Raw genomic sequence first — 16,781 nt, forward strand, 5'->3', positions numbered from 1 at the left:
CTATTTCCTCTGAATTTAAATATTTTAATATGTTTCATCATGTCTTACCTTTTTACCTATTTGGAAAACACTTTGAACTGCTGTTGTTGTAGCGCTGCACAGAGGCACTTTCTAACCTGTTGTGCTTCACACAGAGAGGCAGGGTGTAACATGAGATGACCTGTAAATCCTAGCTATTTACTATCCTCATGTGGACAAGAGTGTAAACTGCAACGCTGGGAATAATATGGCCTTCCAGTATGACTCAGTCATGAAAAATACGCTTAACAGGACAACTTTACCAACATTTTTAATAAATTGAATATCTATACTGTCATGGCAATGTTTGTTCATCGAATTACTGTCCTCAATGTGACAATATACAATGGCAATACCTTTAATAAGACAAGCACCAGTCTGTATTTCAGCCAGTCAATAGCTTATTGTTTTTCATTTTTGCCGTTTTTAATTGCCTGTGATTCATTTATGAAGCGAGTCCAGTAAAAAATATGTATTGGTGATAAATATGCCATTGTTGCCAATGAGAAAAGAGCTTAGAGTTTTAAAGAAATTATGGGTTTATTTTTTCTTCTCTTCTTTTGTCTCTTCAACCTTTTATTTTTCATCTTTTCCCTTCTCCTTTTTTTCTCCTTGACTTTCTTGTTTGTATTTCTTTATCTTCTCACCTTTTTACTATTCTTCCTTTTTCTCCCCTTGCCCTTGTCCCTCTTCCTTTTTTACCAATACTTCCTCCTCATCCTCCTCTTCCATTTCCTCTCCTGTGAGGCGCTCTAGATCTGCAATGCGATCTCTCAAAGCCTTATCAGTATTATTGTTTTTTCCGAGAATCTTCTTCAGCTTGAATTGCATCAGCTCCATTGTGTTGTACAATTTATTGACCTTCTCCTCCAGCTCCTTGGCCTCAGGCATGATGTTAGCTGGGTCCAAATCTATCAGACCGTCTTTCATCAGGATCTCTCGCCCTTTGTCCTCTAGCATGCCTTTGGCATCGGGATACTCCAGCAGTGACTCCATCAGGTCATCCTTTGACAGGCAGAAGAGGTCTGAGTATCCAATGCTGCGAATGTTGGCTGTTCGCCTGTTGCCTGCTTTGCTGCCTTTAATATTGAGAATACTTATCTCACCAAAGTAGCTTCCACTTCCCAACACAACAAACTGTTTGACACCATCATCAGCTACAACTGCAAGTTTCCCTTCTTTGATTATGTACATCTCGCGACCAATATCACCCTTTTTGCAGATATAGTCTCCGGGACTGAACACCTGAGGTTGGAGCTTGAGTACCAGCTCGATCAGCAGGCCTGCCTCACAGTCTGCAAAAATACGAACTTTCTTGAGGGTATCCATGTGGACTTGGATGGCAATCTCAGCCTTCAGTTTGTCTGGAAGATACCTCAGCACCTCTCTTTCATCCTGTGCCTTACCGTTGTTCCAAAGATAGTCAAACCACTTGACGACTCGCAACTCAAGTTCATTGTCGACCTTTCGGGCCTGTGAATGAAAGAAACATACAAATATTATACATATATTTAAAATTAAAATGATAAATGATCTCATACTAAAAAGGTCCATCCACCTGCATGTAGTGCTTGATGTTGTCAATCCGTGACTGAAACTGAGCTTGGGCATCATTCATATTGGAGATCATGGTGGCGATATTTCCTACAATGGTGGCAAAGACCAAGACCCCTACTAAAAAGTCAATCACATGGAATAAAAATTCAGAGTCCAGGGCTGGTGGTGGAGTTTCTCCAATGGTTGTCAGAGTCAGTGTGGACCAGTAGAGACTGAATGAATACTTCCTTCCAAACTCCCCAAATGCAGGATTTTCAGGATCATCCAAAGCCGGGTAGACCCAGTCGTCGGCACCAAAACCAATGTATTTTGAGAAAGAGAAGAAGAAGCAAGCGTTCCAGTGGATGATAATGAGGATGTAAATGATCAAGTTTCCGATGCGGAAGATGTTGGGGTAGTTGGTTTTTGTCTCTGCCCTTGTGAAGAACTCCAACATGCGGCTGATTCTCAGCAGCTTGTTAAGGCGGATCTCTGGGTAGTCAAGGCCGAAGTACAAATAGAGGAAGTCAGTGGGCAACATGGAGAGGAAGTCAAGACGAAACTGGACGCTGGTGGTATAGCGATCAAGCAGCAGCTTCTTATCTATTACCATAAGTCCTTGCTCAAGGTAACCTGCATTCAAAGAAATGAGTAGTTAATAATTGTTTGATTACTCATCAATGATTGCCATTCATATTCACATTATCATCCAACTTTTAGAAACAAATGTGGCAGCGGTAATTATTATATAGGCATTTCATAAAGGGATGTCAATCCTTATAGTCTTGTGCTTTTGTATTTGTTTATAATTTAGATCACATAATAAGTCAAGTTAAATACCGTCTTTTATCTTGCGAAATAAATATTCTAAAAATGTTTCCTTGTATAGCCTTAGTGGTAGCACAAACCTGAAAAAACAACCCATTGATTTGTTTAACTTACACTCACGCTTACACAAGCCTACTACTGTGTTCAGATGATTCTTTGAAAAAGTATTGTTGAGTTAAACAAAAACTGTGGATTTTTCTGTCCATCACTTAAGTAAAATAGAGAGTGAACTTCATGTGCATGTGGCAATTTGAGTGTGAGCTGTTCACCTGTTCTTGTCCTGAGGAACATGTCAGCCAGGTATATCAGATCTGAGCTGTAGTCCAGAATAACCCAGTACATGATGTAGTCATGCTGCAGCTCCTCAAAGGAAGCCCTGTTTGCAGGAGAAGAAGAAGTGTTTTGTAAGTGAACAATGTTGAGCAGCTTCACCAATAGGTTTTGTTATGCTACTGTGAAATGACTTGGTCATTTACAAAGGAAATATTTCTCTAATTAAATGTGCAAAAAAAAAAAAAAAACTAAAACCAAATTGCATAATTTCAACAGCCAGTTTTGTTTGAATGTCATCATCACACAATTCCCGACAAATCGCCCACGTTTCTCAAGTTCTAAAGCATAAGGTGGGGAAAAAGATTACATTTTGATTTTTGAATGTTGTTAAATACTATCGAATGAGACACTCAAGCCATTGCAGCTCCATAGACACATACACACAAAGCTCCAGGGATGTGTTGGATATATTTATATTCGTCATTGGAGCTGAGTTTGCCATAACACACATTTACAACCAAGTCTATTATTCGGCTTTTTTTTATCATGTTATTTTTTACTCTTACTTACTATTTTTGGGAAGGTGGTCCTCTGCCATTTTTTTACAACCAGCTGTGGTCCTTTTATAAAAATGATTTAGCATACATTACTGCAGTTAATTCAAATTCAATTAAATAGCTACAAGCTTTTTAAAGAAGATTAATTATCTGCAAAAGGTTATCCCCTGCTGAACTCTCATTGATTTGTGATATCTACATATGGAAAAGGATATGAAAAGCACTTAATGCAGCTGAATGAAATCATTGGACCTTTTGAACTGCAGAGCAATGAAGGTTAAACAAAATGAAGTCACCTGGCAATGATCATGGTCCAGTTGTACATGACGGGTAGTGTGATTACGAGCAGCCAGTTGTAATACAGATTTCCTGCAGGATTAAGGATAAATATTTCTTTCGGCCTATAAAAAGAAAGAAAGGAAGTGTTAATTAACTATGTGAAAAATTTGCTTAAATGAAGTTGCTCTGAATTATGCACTTACTTATCTTTGTCCTTTTCCTTTTGTCTTTCCTTCTCCTTTTCCCTCTCTTCCTTTTCCTTTGCCTCCTTTTCTTCCCTCTCCTTTGCCTCCTTTTCTTCCCTCTCCTTTGCCTCCTTTTCTTCCCTCTCCTTCTTCTCCATACTGCAACACACATTATTACATTGGAGAAAAATGTCAACTATTCAGTTAAAACAAAAGACTTTGCAACATAACCAAATTACTCTTTTTTTCTTCCTTTCCTTTTTTCAATTCTCCCTGGAAAAGGATTAATTAACACATTTAATAGGCCTGAAATTAATTTTTAGACACATCAAAGACAAACTGTATTTTACAAGGGCTCCACTTTATCTGTTCGTGACACTATCATCGTACTTACTCTTCATTGTTATTGCTGTTATTCATATTGAGCAGATACGATTCAGCTGAACTCCTGGAAGAAACACAGCATGTCACACATAAAGTTAATTAAACTGTCTTTCTTTCTCATTTATGTAGTGTAAGCTCTTTGTTTGAAGAATGCAAACGTGTCCTCTGCTTACAGGTCATTATCGCTGGACCCTTCACTGTCTGTGGAGAGTTGTATTGCAGCGAGTGTGGGCACAGTTATGTGGGGAAGGCTGGTGGAAGAGGTCATGGCAGCAGATCTACAGTTTACAATGGAACAAATACATCTTATTGGTCCATCCCAGCATAATGATAAGCATAAAATACCTTAAAATGATGAACAATTGGAACTATTAGTCCATTATTATAATGTTTTATTAACTGAAAAAGATTCAGAAAACATTTAGATGATTTTAATCAAAGTTTTAAAGCAAGGATTGTCAATTAAAAAAAATCCATACTACCAATATCTGAAATCTAAATATTTGGTGGTTTTGTTATTCACCTATATTAAAGTGACAACATTGGGCAAAACAAGACATTTGAGGAAGTCACCTTGATTTAGAGACCCAATGATATGGAAACAATCTGCAGAATGAATGTCCAGATTTGATTCACTGTTAGATTTAGATGTTTGAAAATGTGACACTTGCAGTAACAATGTGTTTTCAGTTGCAGCAGAAATAAGAATTCAATCAAACTACTAAAAAGCACTCTTCCGTCTCCCAATGGTAATACAGAAAATAATCAAATCAAATCAACATGTTATGCAGTGTGTTGTAATCCTTTGGTATGAAATACTGCTAAGTGTGAGCAATGTTAAAAGAACCACACATCATTAAAGTTGAAGTGAATGTCCCTGTTTGCATTTGCAGTCCCAAACCACAGTCTGCCTAATAACTTTAAGATGTCACCTAATATCTCTATCATTTTAATCAACTTACCTTTTTGTTAATGTAATGAAACATCCATTTCCTTTATATCCTTTTGCAGTTTTTGAAAGACCTTGAAACTGGCCACTTACAGCAGCAGCGCTTTTATTTTATTTATCATCAGATGCTGATTAAAATAGTATCAATATGTAGCGGGACCAGTGACACCTATAAGCACTAAGTTTAACTAACTGTGTCATAGAGTCTCAGTGTCCCTGATAAGGATTTGTGGATTAGAGTAGGCTGAGAAGAGAGAGGCGAAGTCACTCGTCCTTACACTTCCCTCCAGTGGGAGATAAGATTAAATGAAGTGTGGACAACCCTCAGTTAACCTGTTGGTAATAAACACTGATAACCATTTTATCTAAAGACTCCTTTAAAAGACAATCTGAGACAGGCTATAATTTTTCTGACCTTAGTGGAAAGGATTACGCATGCAAACACACACACACACACACACACACACACATACACACACACACACACACACACACACACACACACACACACACATACACACACACACACACACACACACACACACACACAAGCACAAGCACACAATACAGCGTCTCCTGCTCAGTCAGCACCCTTAGCTTTGATCCTATTAGATTGTGCCGGGTATTACTGACTTCAGATCAGGTCGATCAGGTTCCTTTTACATTGATAACAATCATGAGAGTGATATTAAATGTGAACCTCTATCAGTGTTCAGTGCTTCAGCATTATAACAACAGATCCTCCTCCCCTGCTGCAGACTATCGACATCCTGCGGTTCAGTGGCACTCCCTGTAGGCTGATGTGGTACATGGATCGCAGCTACTTTATTAAATTAAAAAGCATTTCTGGAAGTTTAATCTTTTTATTAATAATTATCCGACTATAGTTTATGATTGCATAATGTTCTTGATGTGTGTGTTTGTGGCAATGGGGGGGAGAAAGAACAAATTAATGGACCACATTGAGATACTGTATTTTTTATGGAAATGTTGGCTTTTTATTTGAAACATAGTTGGTTTTATAGCAAACTTTTAACAGATGTCACTGTCAGCAGAGGTGTAAAAAATAACATTCAAGATTGCTGCGTTCTATTCAGCTCCTTCAGCTTCAGATTCCTGGTGAAGTCTATGCTGAACTACTGCCGTAGCTTGGACAAAACCAACATTAATGTCATTACTAACACATTTTCCTATACTGTGAACAGTCAAAATGTCTGTTGTGAAAAGTCATAAACGTACATCACAGAGTTTATCAAAGACATTACAAAAAATATTTTGATTCAAGACAAAAGGAAGAGGATAACAAATTCTGAACAAAAAGCACTCTCTCCTCTTCTCTATTCAATATGCCACAGCTTGTCATCCTTTAGCGCTACTTTAACTTCTCATTGCCGCTTTTAGCTATTGCTTTAACTGCTAACAGAGGAGCACTTAGGCTGGTTATAAGAAATATGACTACACTAAAGCAGGATCTGCTGCCACTCCAGTTGTTTCAGTCTCAGCTGCTAGGGGGGCATCAGCAGCACCAGCATCAGCAGCAGAAGGGACATCAGCAGCAGCGGAGACATCAGCAGCAGAAGGGACATCAGCAGCAGCGGGGACATCAGCAGCAGCGGGGACAGGTGCATCCACAGCAACCTCTGGGGCTGAAGGGGCAACTTCAGCAGGAACCACATCAACAGGAACCACATCAACAGGAACCAAATCAACAGGAACCACATCAACAGGAACCACATCAACAGGAACCACATCAACAAGAGGCACATCAACGACAACAGCAGCATCCACCGTGGCAGCATCTACAGGGACGTCCACCACAGCTGGCTCCACAGCTGCTTCAGGATCTGCTGCAGGCTCTTCTGGTGCCACTTCAACAGCTGGCTCAGCCTCGGCTGCTTCCACCTCCTCGGCCTCCTCGGCCTCCTCTTCTTCATCAGAGTTCAGGGGGGCACCACCGGCTGCTGCAGCTTTGGGTGCAGCACCTTCATCCTGTGCCGAAGATAAAGACAGAACTTAGTGTTGTCTAGTTAAAGTGTTCACTGAGAGCAATATGATTCTCCAAAGAAAGGGGACACTGCAGTGGTGCAAATGATAGAAATTCACCTATTGGTCGCTTTTGCTGAATTATCTGGGAATATCTGACAGCTTTATGTTCGATTCAGCCTCAGATCGAGAGTATTGGAATTATGCATGCTGGTAGTTACACTCTTGTTAATCTAATTATGTTAAATTGAAGATATCTGCTGTGAATATATGAGTGGTAAATAGTGGGTCTTTGTTCAGGCAGAACTCCAAACTGAAATTCAGTCTCTGCTTTTGTATTACTCTGATAATGCTCTCTTTGGCTGTTTTGACCATTTCCACATGTGGCACCCATCTCTTTATGTGGGTGTTTCTTTTTTTCATGCAAGGCTAATCCTTACTTTTCTGAGCTTGTTGTGTTTGGCCCCTTCAGCAGGAGGACCATTTGTGTTATTCATGCCAGCACAGATGTCTACATTTGCAGTGCATTTCTAATAAGCAAACAATATTTCAGTTTATTGTGGTATAAAGACGTCTGCTCACCTCGTTCTCCTCCTCCGATGCATCTGCAGCAATAACAGGAGCAGCCTATAAATACAAACACTATTAACTCAAAGAGCACTATGAAGTGTTTCAGATCAGATGCTGCCATGCTTTATGAGTTTACCACTGCTGCCCCAGCTGGATCAGGCTAAACAGAGGAATAATTCATGAATAGGTCGCAATCAGTAACAATGCCAGTCACATTTATTTTTTAAGTTTTTATTTAAATCTAAAACTAAAGTCATGTAAGAGTCTTACAATATATACACTTACAGGAGCATCAGCAGCAGGCAGGAAGGGGTTTCCAACTACTCCCTGAAAAAAGAAAGGTTTATGATTATAGATAATGATTTATGTCAAACTATCTTAATTGATGAGGATTTATATTACTTTCTTATTTGTATTTGTTTATCTGTAATACTATATTGAACCCCAACTACCTGCTGCTGGTACATCCTGTACATCTCCATCCACCTCAGGGCCTCATTAGCATGTGCTGCTACCTGCTGAGAAAATACCAGACATCTCCAGACATGCTCTGCTATTAAGTCAATCATCCTCTCTCGGTCAGACACTTATCCTACTCTACATTTGATGACATGACTAAAACATGGTAGGACATGCCATGGCAGACAGACACATAATCCTCACAGAAAAGCAACACTACTTACTTTTTCCTCATTGCTTTCACTCTCTGCCACCTGCAAATCAAAGAAGAGAAAAGAGGAAGTGACTATGACAATTTACTCTAAAGCAAAGCAGTGTTTAACATTTTAAAAAGGGATCCGTTGTCAGACTTAATTACACATTTAGGCTATATTTAGGAAAGACTTACAGGAGCAGCCAAGGTAGTGGCCATCAGGCACATCATGAACACCACTATCTTCATCATGGTTGTTTCTGAAAAATAAATTATATCATGATACATAGAACAATAATTGTATTTTGCTTAATGAGAAACAAATAGTTCTGAATTAAAATGAACGAAAAGGTAATTGGCTTCAAGTCCTGTAAGATTACTGGAACTATGTTTCTATAACACTGTATCAAATTGCCGTAATGAAAAGTATATCTCACCTTTTTCCTTGGTTCAGAGAGAAATGATAGATGTGTCTCCTCAGGTAAGGAAAGTAATCTACTTCATCGCTAACTTGGATCCCATTTATAGACTGGAACGTCCCGTGAGAGCCAATCATATCCAGTAAAACACACTGAGCTATATCTTTGAAGAAATCTTCTACTGTAACACTTTGAACAAAAAGAGGCATGTAGGGTTAAGGCCCCACTTTTAGTTAATTACATGCTGTGCAAGTATGCTTAACGCACATGCCCCCTGTCTTTATTGCCTAAAACCAAACGAAAAAAGACAGCTGACATAAGCACGAAATGATAATGACTGAGAGACACCACTTGGTTTGAGTTGTAAATATTTCAACAAAGTTAAAAAAAGAATTAGGGAATTACTCATCTAAATTTACCTCACAATTATAGTAACAAATGTTACATCGAAAAATATAATAGCAAAACGTCTTTGCTTGCACCACGTGGTGTAGTTGTATTCCTTGTCGGGTTTCAGAAGTCTATGATTTTTCCCCCAGTAAACCTTCACAAAAAAAGACAAGATTGAAGGATTGGCTGTACAATGAATACAGATGTGTTTATTACAACTTGTATTGGTCTTCTTTCATATCCAATGAATCATCTCACAACCTCCCAAATGCCTATGTTGACCCTTTGAATGTGAAAACCCCTGTAGCTTTTAGGTACAAAGACTCAAACAGCTACAAAAGTAAAATATTGTGTACACTTAATTGCATCACGATAAACTTATTTGCTTTTCACAATTTTGAAACAGGAATTTAGCTTGTGGTGTGTGTGTGTGTGTCTGCCCTGCCTGCCTGCCTGCCTGCCTGCCTGCCTGCCTGTCTGTCTCTGTGTGTGTGTGTGTGTGTGTGTGTGTGTGTGTGTGTGTGTGTGTGTGTGTGTGTGTGTGTGTGTGTGTGTGTGTGTGTGTGTGTGTGTGTGTGTGTGTGTGTGTGTGTGTGTGTGTGTGTGTGTGTGTGTGTGTGTGTGTGTGTGTGTGTGTGTGTGTGTGTGTGTGTGTGTGTGTTTGTTTGTGTGTGTGGAAAGTGCTTTTGTGGTGTTTCACATTCCACTGATCCTTGTGTTTGTTTTAGCTGATGTGGTTGTATATCACAGTAATTTGACACTGTCAGGTTTCTTATGTTTATTCTTTGTGGTTCCAAATCAGATAATGAAAGACATACACCTATATCCTAGACATTCTTGCATCCAAACTGCTGAGCTGACAAACGAAAAAACCTCCTCATTAGTTATTTAACTGTTGTTATCTTGGCACAGGGAGATTGTTGCTCTGCTTGTTGCCTTGAAACACTGGGCTGTTAGAAGATACATTAAGTTAATATAATGAATATTAATTACTAACACAAATGCCTAGATTTCACAAATTTAGATAAATGTGTTACAGTTTCAGAAAATAGTTTCATATCATATTGGTCATATGAGTTTAAACAATAAGAAATGTACATTTAAAAAAACTTTTCTCCAATAGTGTAAAAACATAAAGCTAAAACTGGGTCAATAAAAAAGGAAACAAGTTTACAACTTTGACAAATGTTGTGGGGATTTAATTTAAAGGTCAAAGAACAAGGCTCCTCTTGCCCAAAGAGAAACTTTGGTCTTTAACCAAGCCTACTGAAAGGGTTTATGTCATGTTTTTCCTTCTTTGTGGGTCTAAACCCAATTGGTGGCTTGTTCAGTATAATTGTTGTCTCTGTAGGCTGATAACGGCAACACATATCGCTGACTTTTTTAAACTGGCAACATTGATAGGGGAGTAGGGATGACTGTCTGTCAGTCTCGCATTTGTTTTATTTCTAAGTTATAAGTAATTATTCGCATGCTCAGACAATAAACTAAAATGGTAAACAATTACATTTGAGCATATAGAAAGGCTGATAATAGTATTTATTTCAAAGTCCAGCAGAGTATACTATTAACGTATTAACACAGCCCAAAAAAGTTTCTAATACATCTGTATACAGCTAGCCTGTTTACGAAATCCAGATTAGAAACTAATTCAAAGCAGGTTTTGTGATGGTTTTAAAAACAATTTGTAATGTTTGGTAAAAAGTAGAAATAACAAAACTAAAAGAACACAAAGCCTCCACTCTGCATGCTTTACAGTTTCTTTCGATTGCTAACACACTTTTAATTGCTCAGTTTCTCAGAACACTTAACGCAATTCACAAAACCACACACCCAAAGTGCAAAACATCTAATTTCTCCTGCTAAATGAAGAACTGCACTCAAAACTACTTTTGCACCAAACATAACACACTTCATTCATAATACTACACTGAACACAAATATAAATGCAAAACTTTTGTTTTTGCTCCCATTTTTCATGAAATGGACTCAAAGATCTAAAACATTTTCTACATACACAAAATAACCATTTCTCTCAAATATTGTTCACAATCTGAAAAAATCTGTGATAGTGAGCATTTCTCCTTTGCCGAGATAAACCATCCCACCTCACAGGTGTGGCATATCAAGATGCTGGTTAGACAGCATGATTATTGCACAGGTGTGCTTTAGGCTGGCCACAATAAAAGGCCACTCTGAAATGTGCAGTTTTGCTTTATTGGGGGGGTCTGGGGGGTCCGAAAACCCCAGGGTTAAACCCTAACCCTAACCCTAACCCTAACATGTCACCCATTGAGCATGTTTGGGATGCTCTGGATCGGCGTATACGACAGCGTGTTCCAGTTCCTGCCAATATCCAGCAACTTCGCACAGCCTCAGGGTCTGGGGGGGTCCGAAAACCAGTCAGTATCTGGTGTGACCACCATTTGCCTCACGCAGTGCAACACATCTCCTTCGCATTGAGTTGATCAGGTTGTTGATTGTGGCCTGTGGAATGTTGGTCCACTCCTCTTCAATGGCTGTGCGAAGTTGCTGGATATTGGCAGGAAATTAGAAATAGAAATTGTCATTGATAATCATAGGGAAATTCTATCCTTTCACTTGTTTAACTCAGCTCAACACCCCGTCATATTGAGTTTTCCCTGGTTGAGGAAACACAATCCAAACATTGATTGGCGTTCTGGTAAGATTAAAGGGTGGGGGGAGGAATGCACTACTGATTGTCTCAGACAGGGAGAAAGGATAGCTGTTGGAGGGGCTTCTTGGAATAGTGTAAGGACTGCGTCGCCAGACATTGACCAGAAACCTGAACCTCCAGACTTGGGATTAGTACCTACCGGCTAGCATGACCTTGGGGAAGTTCTTAGCAAGGCTAAAGCCATGACTCTTCCTCCTCATAGACTTTATGATTGTGCCATTGATTTGATCCCAGGAGCGCCTATACCTAAAGGGAGACTTTACTCAATCTCTGGTCATGAAAGAGATTCCATGAAGGAATATATAGACGCTTTGCTAAAGTCAGGGCTTATTCGTCCCTCATCCTCCCCTGCTGGGGTGGGGTTTTTCTTTGTGGGGAAAAAGGACGGTTCCCTTAGGCCCTGTATTGACTATTCCCCATTAATCAACATCACAGTCAAGAATACTTATCCTCTCCCACTCATGGTTTCAGCTTTCGAGCAGCTTCAAGATGCCAAGATCTTCACCAAATTAGATCTTAGGAATGCATATCATCTGGTCAGAAATCGCGAAGGTGATGAATGGAAGACTGGTTTCAACACCCCCAATGGCCATTATGAGTATTTAGTTATGACTTTTGGTCTCACCAATGCTCCTGCAGTTTTTCAAGCCCTTGTCACGTTTTAAGAGACTGCTTGAATTGGTTTGTTTTTGTCTACCTCAACGACATTCTGATATACTCACCCGTGTGTCCAAAAAAAATGCCATTTATACCTATATCCGCCAGCGGGTAATATTTACCTCATAGAAAATGCAGCGTAAACATGACATGTTGCTATAGCAACGCCTTTTGTCTACTGCGGTTCCTTATATATAGAGAGATAGATAGATTGAGAGAGATAGATAGATAGATAGATATATTGATAGATGGATAAAGAGAGAGATAGACAGATAGATAGTTATAGATAGTGTAACATCTTGGAGAATACAAGATCTTGGATGACTGAGTTCACGTTGAGGACGTAATGCATGTGTGCAGGTTACGTGCCAGTTGAATAAAGATGGACACTCGGAATGAGAAGTAGTCCGCGTCGTCTATTTATGTAGACAATTATATGTTCATAGAACAGAACATTACAGATATATCAATAGAGAGAGATAGAGAGATTTGTACCAAAACAAAACAAAACACAAGTCTAACACCAAGCGTTTAAATCAGCACTCTTAGCGATATTTTAAACTTCATGCTATCTGCACAACCTATATCATATGAAAAGCTGAGAGTCCACAGATTCTATTGGTATATGTTTCATCCCTGTGCGATCAAAACTCACTGTTCTGTATGATAAATAAAAGAACATTGTACCTTGAAAATCTATAGTGGGTACATTTTACCCGTTGGCGGTTTTAGGTATACAGCGACCTCTGGCGGACAACAGGGTATTTGCTTGGCAACTTATCAGGACGATTGGCTCCTTCTCACACAGTCGAAGCAAGAGGCTATTACGCAGACGAATGTCCTCGTGAAACACCTGCTCGACCTGGCTTTCGTAATAAACACAGAAAAGAGCATGTTGTCCCCAGCCCAGACTGTACTCTTCCTGGGCCTACGCCTGAATTTGGTGCCCTTTACAGCCCGCCTGTCAGCAGAGAGAGTGAAAAACTTCAGGGCTTGCCTCGCTCACTTCCAGCCATGCAAATATGCTCTCTTCAGATCATGTCTGCGGTTACTGGGGCTCATGGCGTCAGCCATCCTGGTGGTACAACTGGGACGCTTACACATGAGGGAGTTTCAGCGCTGGGTAGCTGCCCTCAGACTGGACCCCGCGCGTCATGGCGCGCGGAGAGTGATGGTCACTATGAAATGAGTAATGGCACTGCGCCACGGGCTGCACCCAACTTTTCTAGTACGGGACGTGCCTATGGGTGCTGTCCTATCGTGGAAGGTGGTCACCACAGACGCATGTCTGACGGGCTGAGGGGGTATATACGAAGGTCGACCTGTGAGGGGTCTCTGGAGCAGAGACCTCCAAGGTCACACATAAATTATCTGGAGCTTTTAGCGGTGTTCCTCACCCTGAAACGCTTTCTGCCTTTTCTCAGAGTGAGGACAGACAACACGACCACAATATCGTATATAAACCGCCAAGGGGGTTTGCGTTCTCTCCAGTTCCACATGCTGGCACGCAAACTGATCTTATGGAGCTGCGGACGTCTCCTCTCTCTGAGAGCGACGCACCTACCAGGAGTGATGAACCTCGGGGCAGATCTGCTGTCCAGAGGTGCACCAAATATGCAGACTGGACTCTACATCCAATAATTGTGAGTCAGCTGTGGGTGCGTTACGGCCGGGCCGCGGTGGATCTGTTCGCATCAAAAGAAAACACTCAATGTCAGCTGTTCTTTTCAATGCGCGATTTAAACGCACCGTTAGGCGTGGACGCGCTCGTGCACGTTTGGCCTCCGGTCCTCCTGTACGCGTTCCCACCCCTGGCTCTGATACCCCCAACTCTGGCCAGAGTGAGAGAACAACGCCACACACTGATCCTGATATCTCCGCACTGGCCTGCAATGTACTGGCTGGTGGAGATATATCAGCTGCTGTGCGGGCAGCCGTGGCAGCTCCCGCTACGCAGGGACATACTGTCTCAGGCGGGGGGGACAATTTTTCACCCACACCCAGAGCGCTTGGCACTATGGGCCTGGCCCGTGAGTGGTATAACCTGAATACAGTGGGGCTCCCTCAGAAGGTGATAAACACGATTCAGAGTGCAAGAGCTTCCTCCACCAGGTCCCTCTATGACTGTAAGTGGAGGGTGTTTGAGGAGTGGTGCCTTCAAAAGGGACACATCTCTTTTCAATGTCCTGTCGGGGTGATTCCAACATTTCTACAGGACCTGATTGATAAACACAGAGCTTTCTCTACGATCAAAGTGTACCTGGCTGCTATTGCTGCATGCCATGTGGGCTTTGAGGGAAAGACGGCTAACCAACATCCCTTGGTCTGCCGTTTTATGAAAGGGGCTCGCAGGCTTCTCCCTGTTTCCAGGTCACTGGTGCCCTTATGGGACTTGGCAGTGGTAGATGGGCTCACTCGACCTCCATTTGAACCCCTGGAAGAAGCTGACATGAAACACCTGTCACTGAAGACAGTGTTGTTACTGGCTCTGGCATCTGCCAATTGAGTCAGTGACATTCATGCGCTCTCTGTACATCATTTCATGCACTCAGTTTGCCCCGGGGCAAACAAGAGTGTTGCTGAAGCACAACCCTGCCTTTGTACCTAAGGTGGTTGGCTCATGTACCCCAATTGACATTGAGGCATTTCCTCCGCCGCTGTGTTCCTCTGAGGAACAGCGGCCGAATTTGCTGTGCCCAGTCCGTGCTTTACGCACCTATATGGACAGGTCAAAAGAGTTTCGATGCAATGACCAACTCTTTATATCCTGGGCTAACCCTCATAAGGGCAAGCCCGTTACCAGGCAACGGCTCTCCCACTGGATTGTGGAAGCGATTGCTCTGGCTTATACGAGTCAGGGTTTGCAGGCACCAACGGGCCTGCGTGCTCATTCTACTCGTGGACTGGTTACATCCTGGGCTTTGTTCAAGGGTGTTTCCATCCAAGACATTTGTGCAGCAGCGAGCTGGTCCTCACCGCTCACTTTTGTCCGCTTTTATAGGCTAGATGTCTCTGCTCTGGGGCCCGTGTTGAGACAGGGTTCTACCTGTTCTGGTTGTTTTGGTGATTTTCGAGATAAGCATGTCTAGCAATACGGGAGTTTCAATATCCCATAGTGAGACATCGAACGGAGTGTTATGAATGAGAACTATAGGTTACTTAGGTAACCACAGTTCTCAGAGTAACATGAAGTGAGATGTCTCACCAGACGGCCCTTCTTGCTAAGGCGAAGCGAGAAGAGGTGCTTATTTTGAATGACGCTGCGACGTAGCGCAAGCTACTTAAAGGGTGGGTGGATTCCCTGACGTAGACGTCAAGATCACCAGCCAATCAGGATTGGCGTAATGAGAAAGCTTCTGCATACGCGTTGAGGCGCATCCCATAGTGAGACATCTCACTTCATGTTACTCTGAGAACTGGGGTTACGTAATTAACCTATAGTTTTGTTGTGGGTCAGGATCTTTTTGACGATTTCTACCAACGCCATCCACAAGTGCCTGGGCCGTCAGGAGCCGTCCCTCGAAATGGGGGTACTGTTATATCTCGTAAAATCTGTTAAGTTAATGTTTTAAGTTCAGTCTTGTATCCAGTTTTATTTTGTAGTAACCTTTCCTTCTTGTTGCAGATTGCCTCACTTCGTCCCTTGTGTGTTTTCCCTCCACTGTGATTGTCGACTCCGCCCTAATTGTCTGCACCTGTTCCCCCTTAGCCTGCCTATATATAGTTTCGGTCTCCCTTGTCTTGTTGCCAGTTCGTTTCGTCCCATGTGCCTGACTGCCAGCGTGAAGTCCATGTTATCTGCTAAGAGCTAAGAACCGAGGTTTTGGAATTTACTTTATCTTTTTGACTTTTGATACTATGTTAACCTTTTCCTTTTTATTATCGAAACCTGTTACCTCTACGGAGAGCTCACAGTGTCACTATTTTTTCAGTTAAGACTTTTATTTGTACTTTGTTTGTCGAGTCGTGCTTTTGGGTTCATACTGGTTTGCCTAGCCGTGACAATACGTTTCACACAACAGATATAAGCACTGATATATCATTAATTATGCAGAGCTAAAAACTGGTAACTAACCTGTTTTCAAGTCTAAGTGTCCGGATTACAGAGGCAACAGTAAATTGGCTTAGATTAGGCTGAACCCTGTGTCCAGCCTCTCTCATCGTCAAACCATGGTTGATAACATTTCATTTCATTACAGAGTATTCTTCTTTGTCCACGTCCTCTCCCTCCAGCTCGACCTCTACCTCTCATTCTTCCTCCTCTCATTCTCACCCACCTCTTCCTCCCCCTCTCACTCTCAGTCCAGCTCTTCCTCTTCCTCTTGCTTCCGTGTTGGCTTTCATTGTTGCTGTAAGAAAGTACTCACCTGTGGTCTTTTTATAGTGCTAACATCCTGATTGAT

At 41.4% G+C, this 16,781-nt stretch overlaps 2 protein-coding genes across 3 annotated transcripts; both read right to left on the minus strand.

Annotated features, from left to right (window-relative positions):
* Positions 1-672: 672 nt before the first annotated feature.
* On the minus strand, positions 673-4,328 carry cnga1a (cyclic nucleotide gated channel subunit alpha 1a; the record flags this gene model as incomplete). The annotated part of the gene is made up of 7 exons (XM_079649332.1): positions 673-1,491; positions 1,577-2,187; positions 2,652-2,758; positions 3,509-3,613; positions 3,695-3,835; positions 4,071-4,124; positions 4,234-4,328. The coding sequence occupies 7 exons, from the start codon at positions 4,326-4,328 to the stop codon at positions 673-675; spliced, it is 1,932 nt and encodes a 643-aa protein (XP_079505458.1).
* Positions 4,329-5,971: 1,643 nt separating this feature from the next.
* Positions 5,972-8,695, minus strand: enam (enamelin). 2 transcript variants are annotated; one of them, XM_079655362.1, is made up of 7 exons: positions 8,652-8,695; positions 8,410-8,474; positions 8,246-8,275; positions 8,015-8,080; positions 7,848-7,889; positions 7,575-7,619; positions 5,972-6,998 (listed from the first exon to the last, which is right to left on the minus strand). In XM_079655362.1, exons 2-7 carry the CDS (start codon positions 8,464-8,466, stop codon positions 6,465-6,467), a joined length of 774 nt encoding a protein of 257 aa, XP_079511488.1. In that variant the 5' UTR covers positions 8,467-8,474; positions 8,652-8,695; the 3' UTR covers positions 5,972-6,464. The 2 variants fall into 2 exon arrangements, with proteins under 2 accessions (XP_079511488.1, XP_079511489.1); XM_079655363.1 differs by lacking the exons at positions 7,848-7,889; positions 8,015-8,080.
* Between the last annotated feature and the right edge of the window lie 8,086 nt (positions 8,696-16,781).

Source organism: Notothenia rossii (assembly GCF_949606895.1).
Source record: "Notothenia rossii genome assembly, chromosome: 1".
In the NCBI taxonomy this organism is placed as follows: Eukaryota; Metazoa; Chordata; class Actinopteri; order Perciformes; family Nototheniidae; genus Notothenia; species Notothenia rossii.

Excerpts from the sequence above, each read along its gene's own strand:
- enam (XM_079655362.1), bottom strand. The coding sequence starts at position 8,466 with ATGATGAAGATAGTGGTGTTCATGATGTGCCTGATGGCCACTACCTTG. Across the intron at positions 7,890-8,014 it reads ACAGGATGTACCAGCAGCAG|GGAGTAGTTGGAAACCCCTT; the intron begins GTAGTTGGGGTT and ends TTCTTTTTTCAG. Across the intron at positions 7,620-7,847 it reads TGCCTGCTGCTGATGCTCCT|GCTGCTCCTGTTATTGCTGC; the intron begins GTAAGTGTATAT and ends TTGTATTTATAG.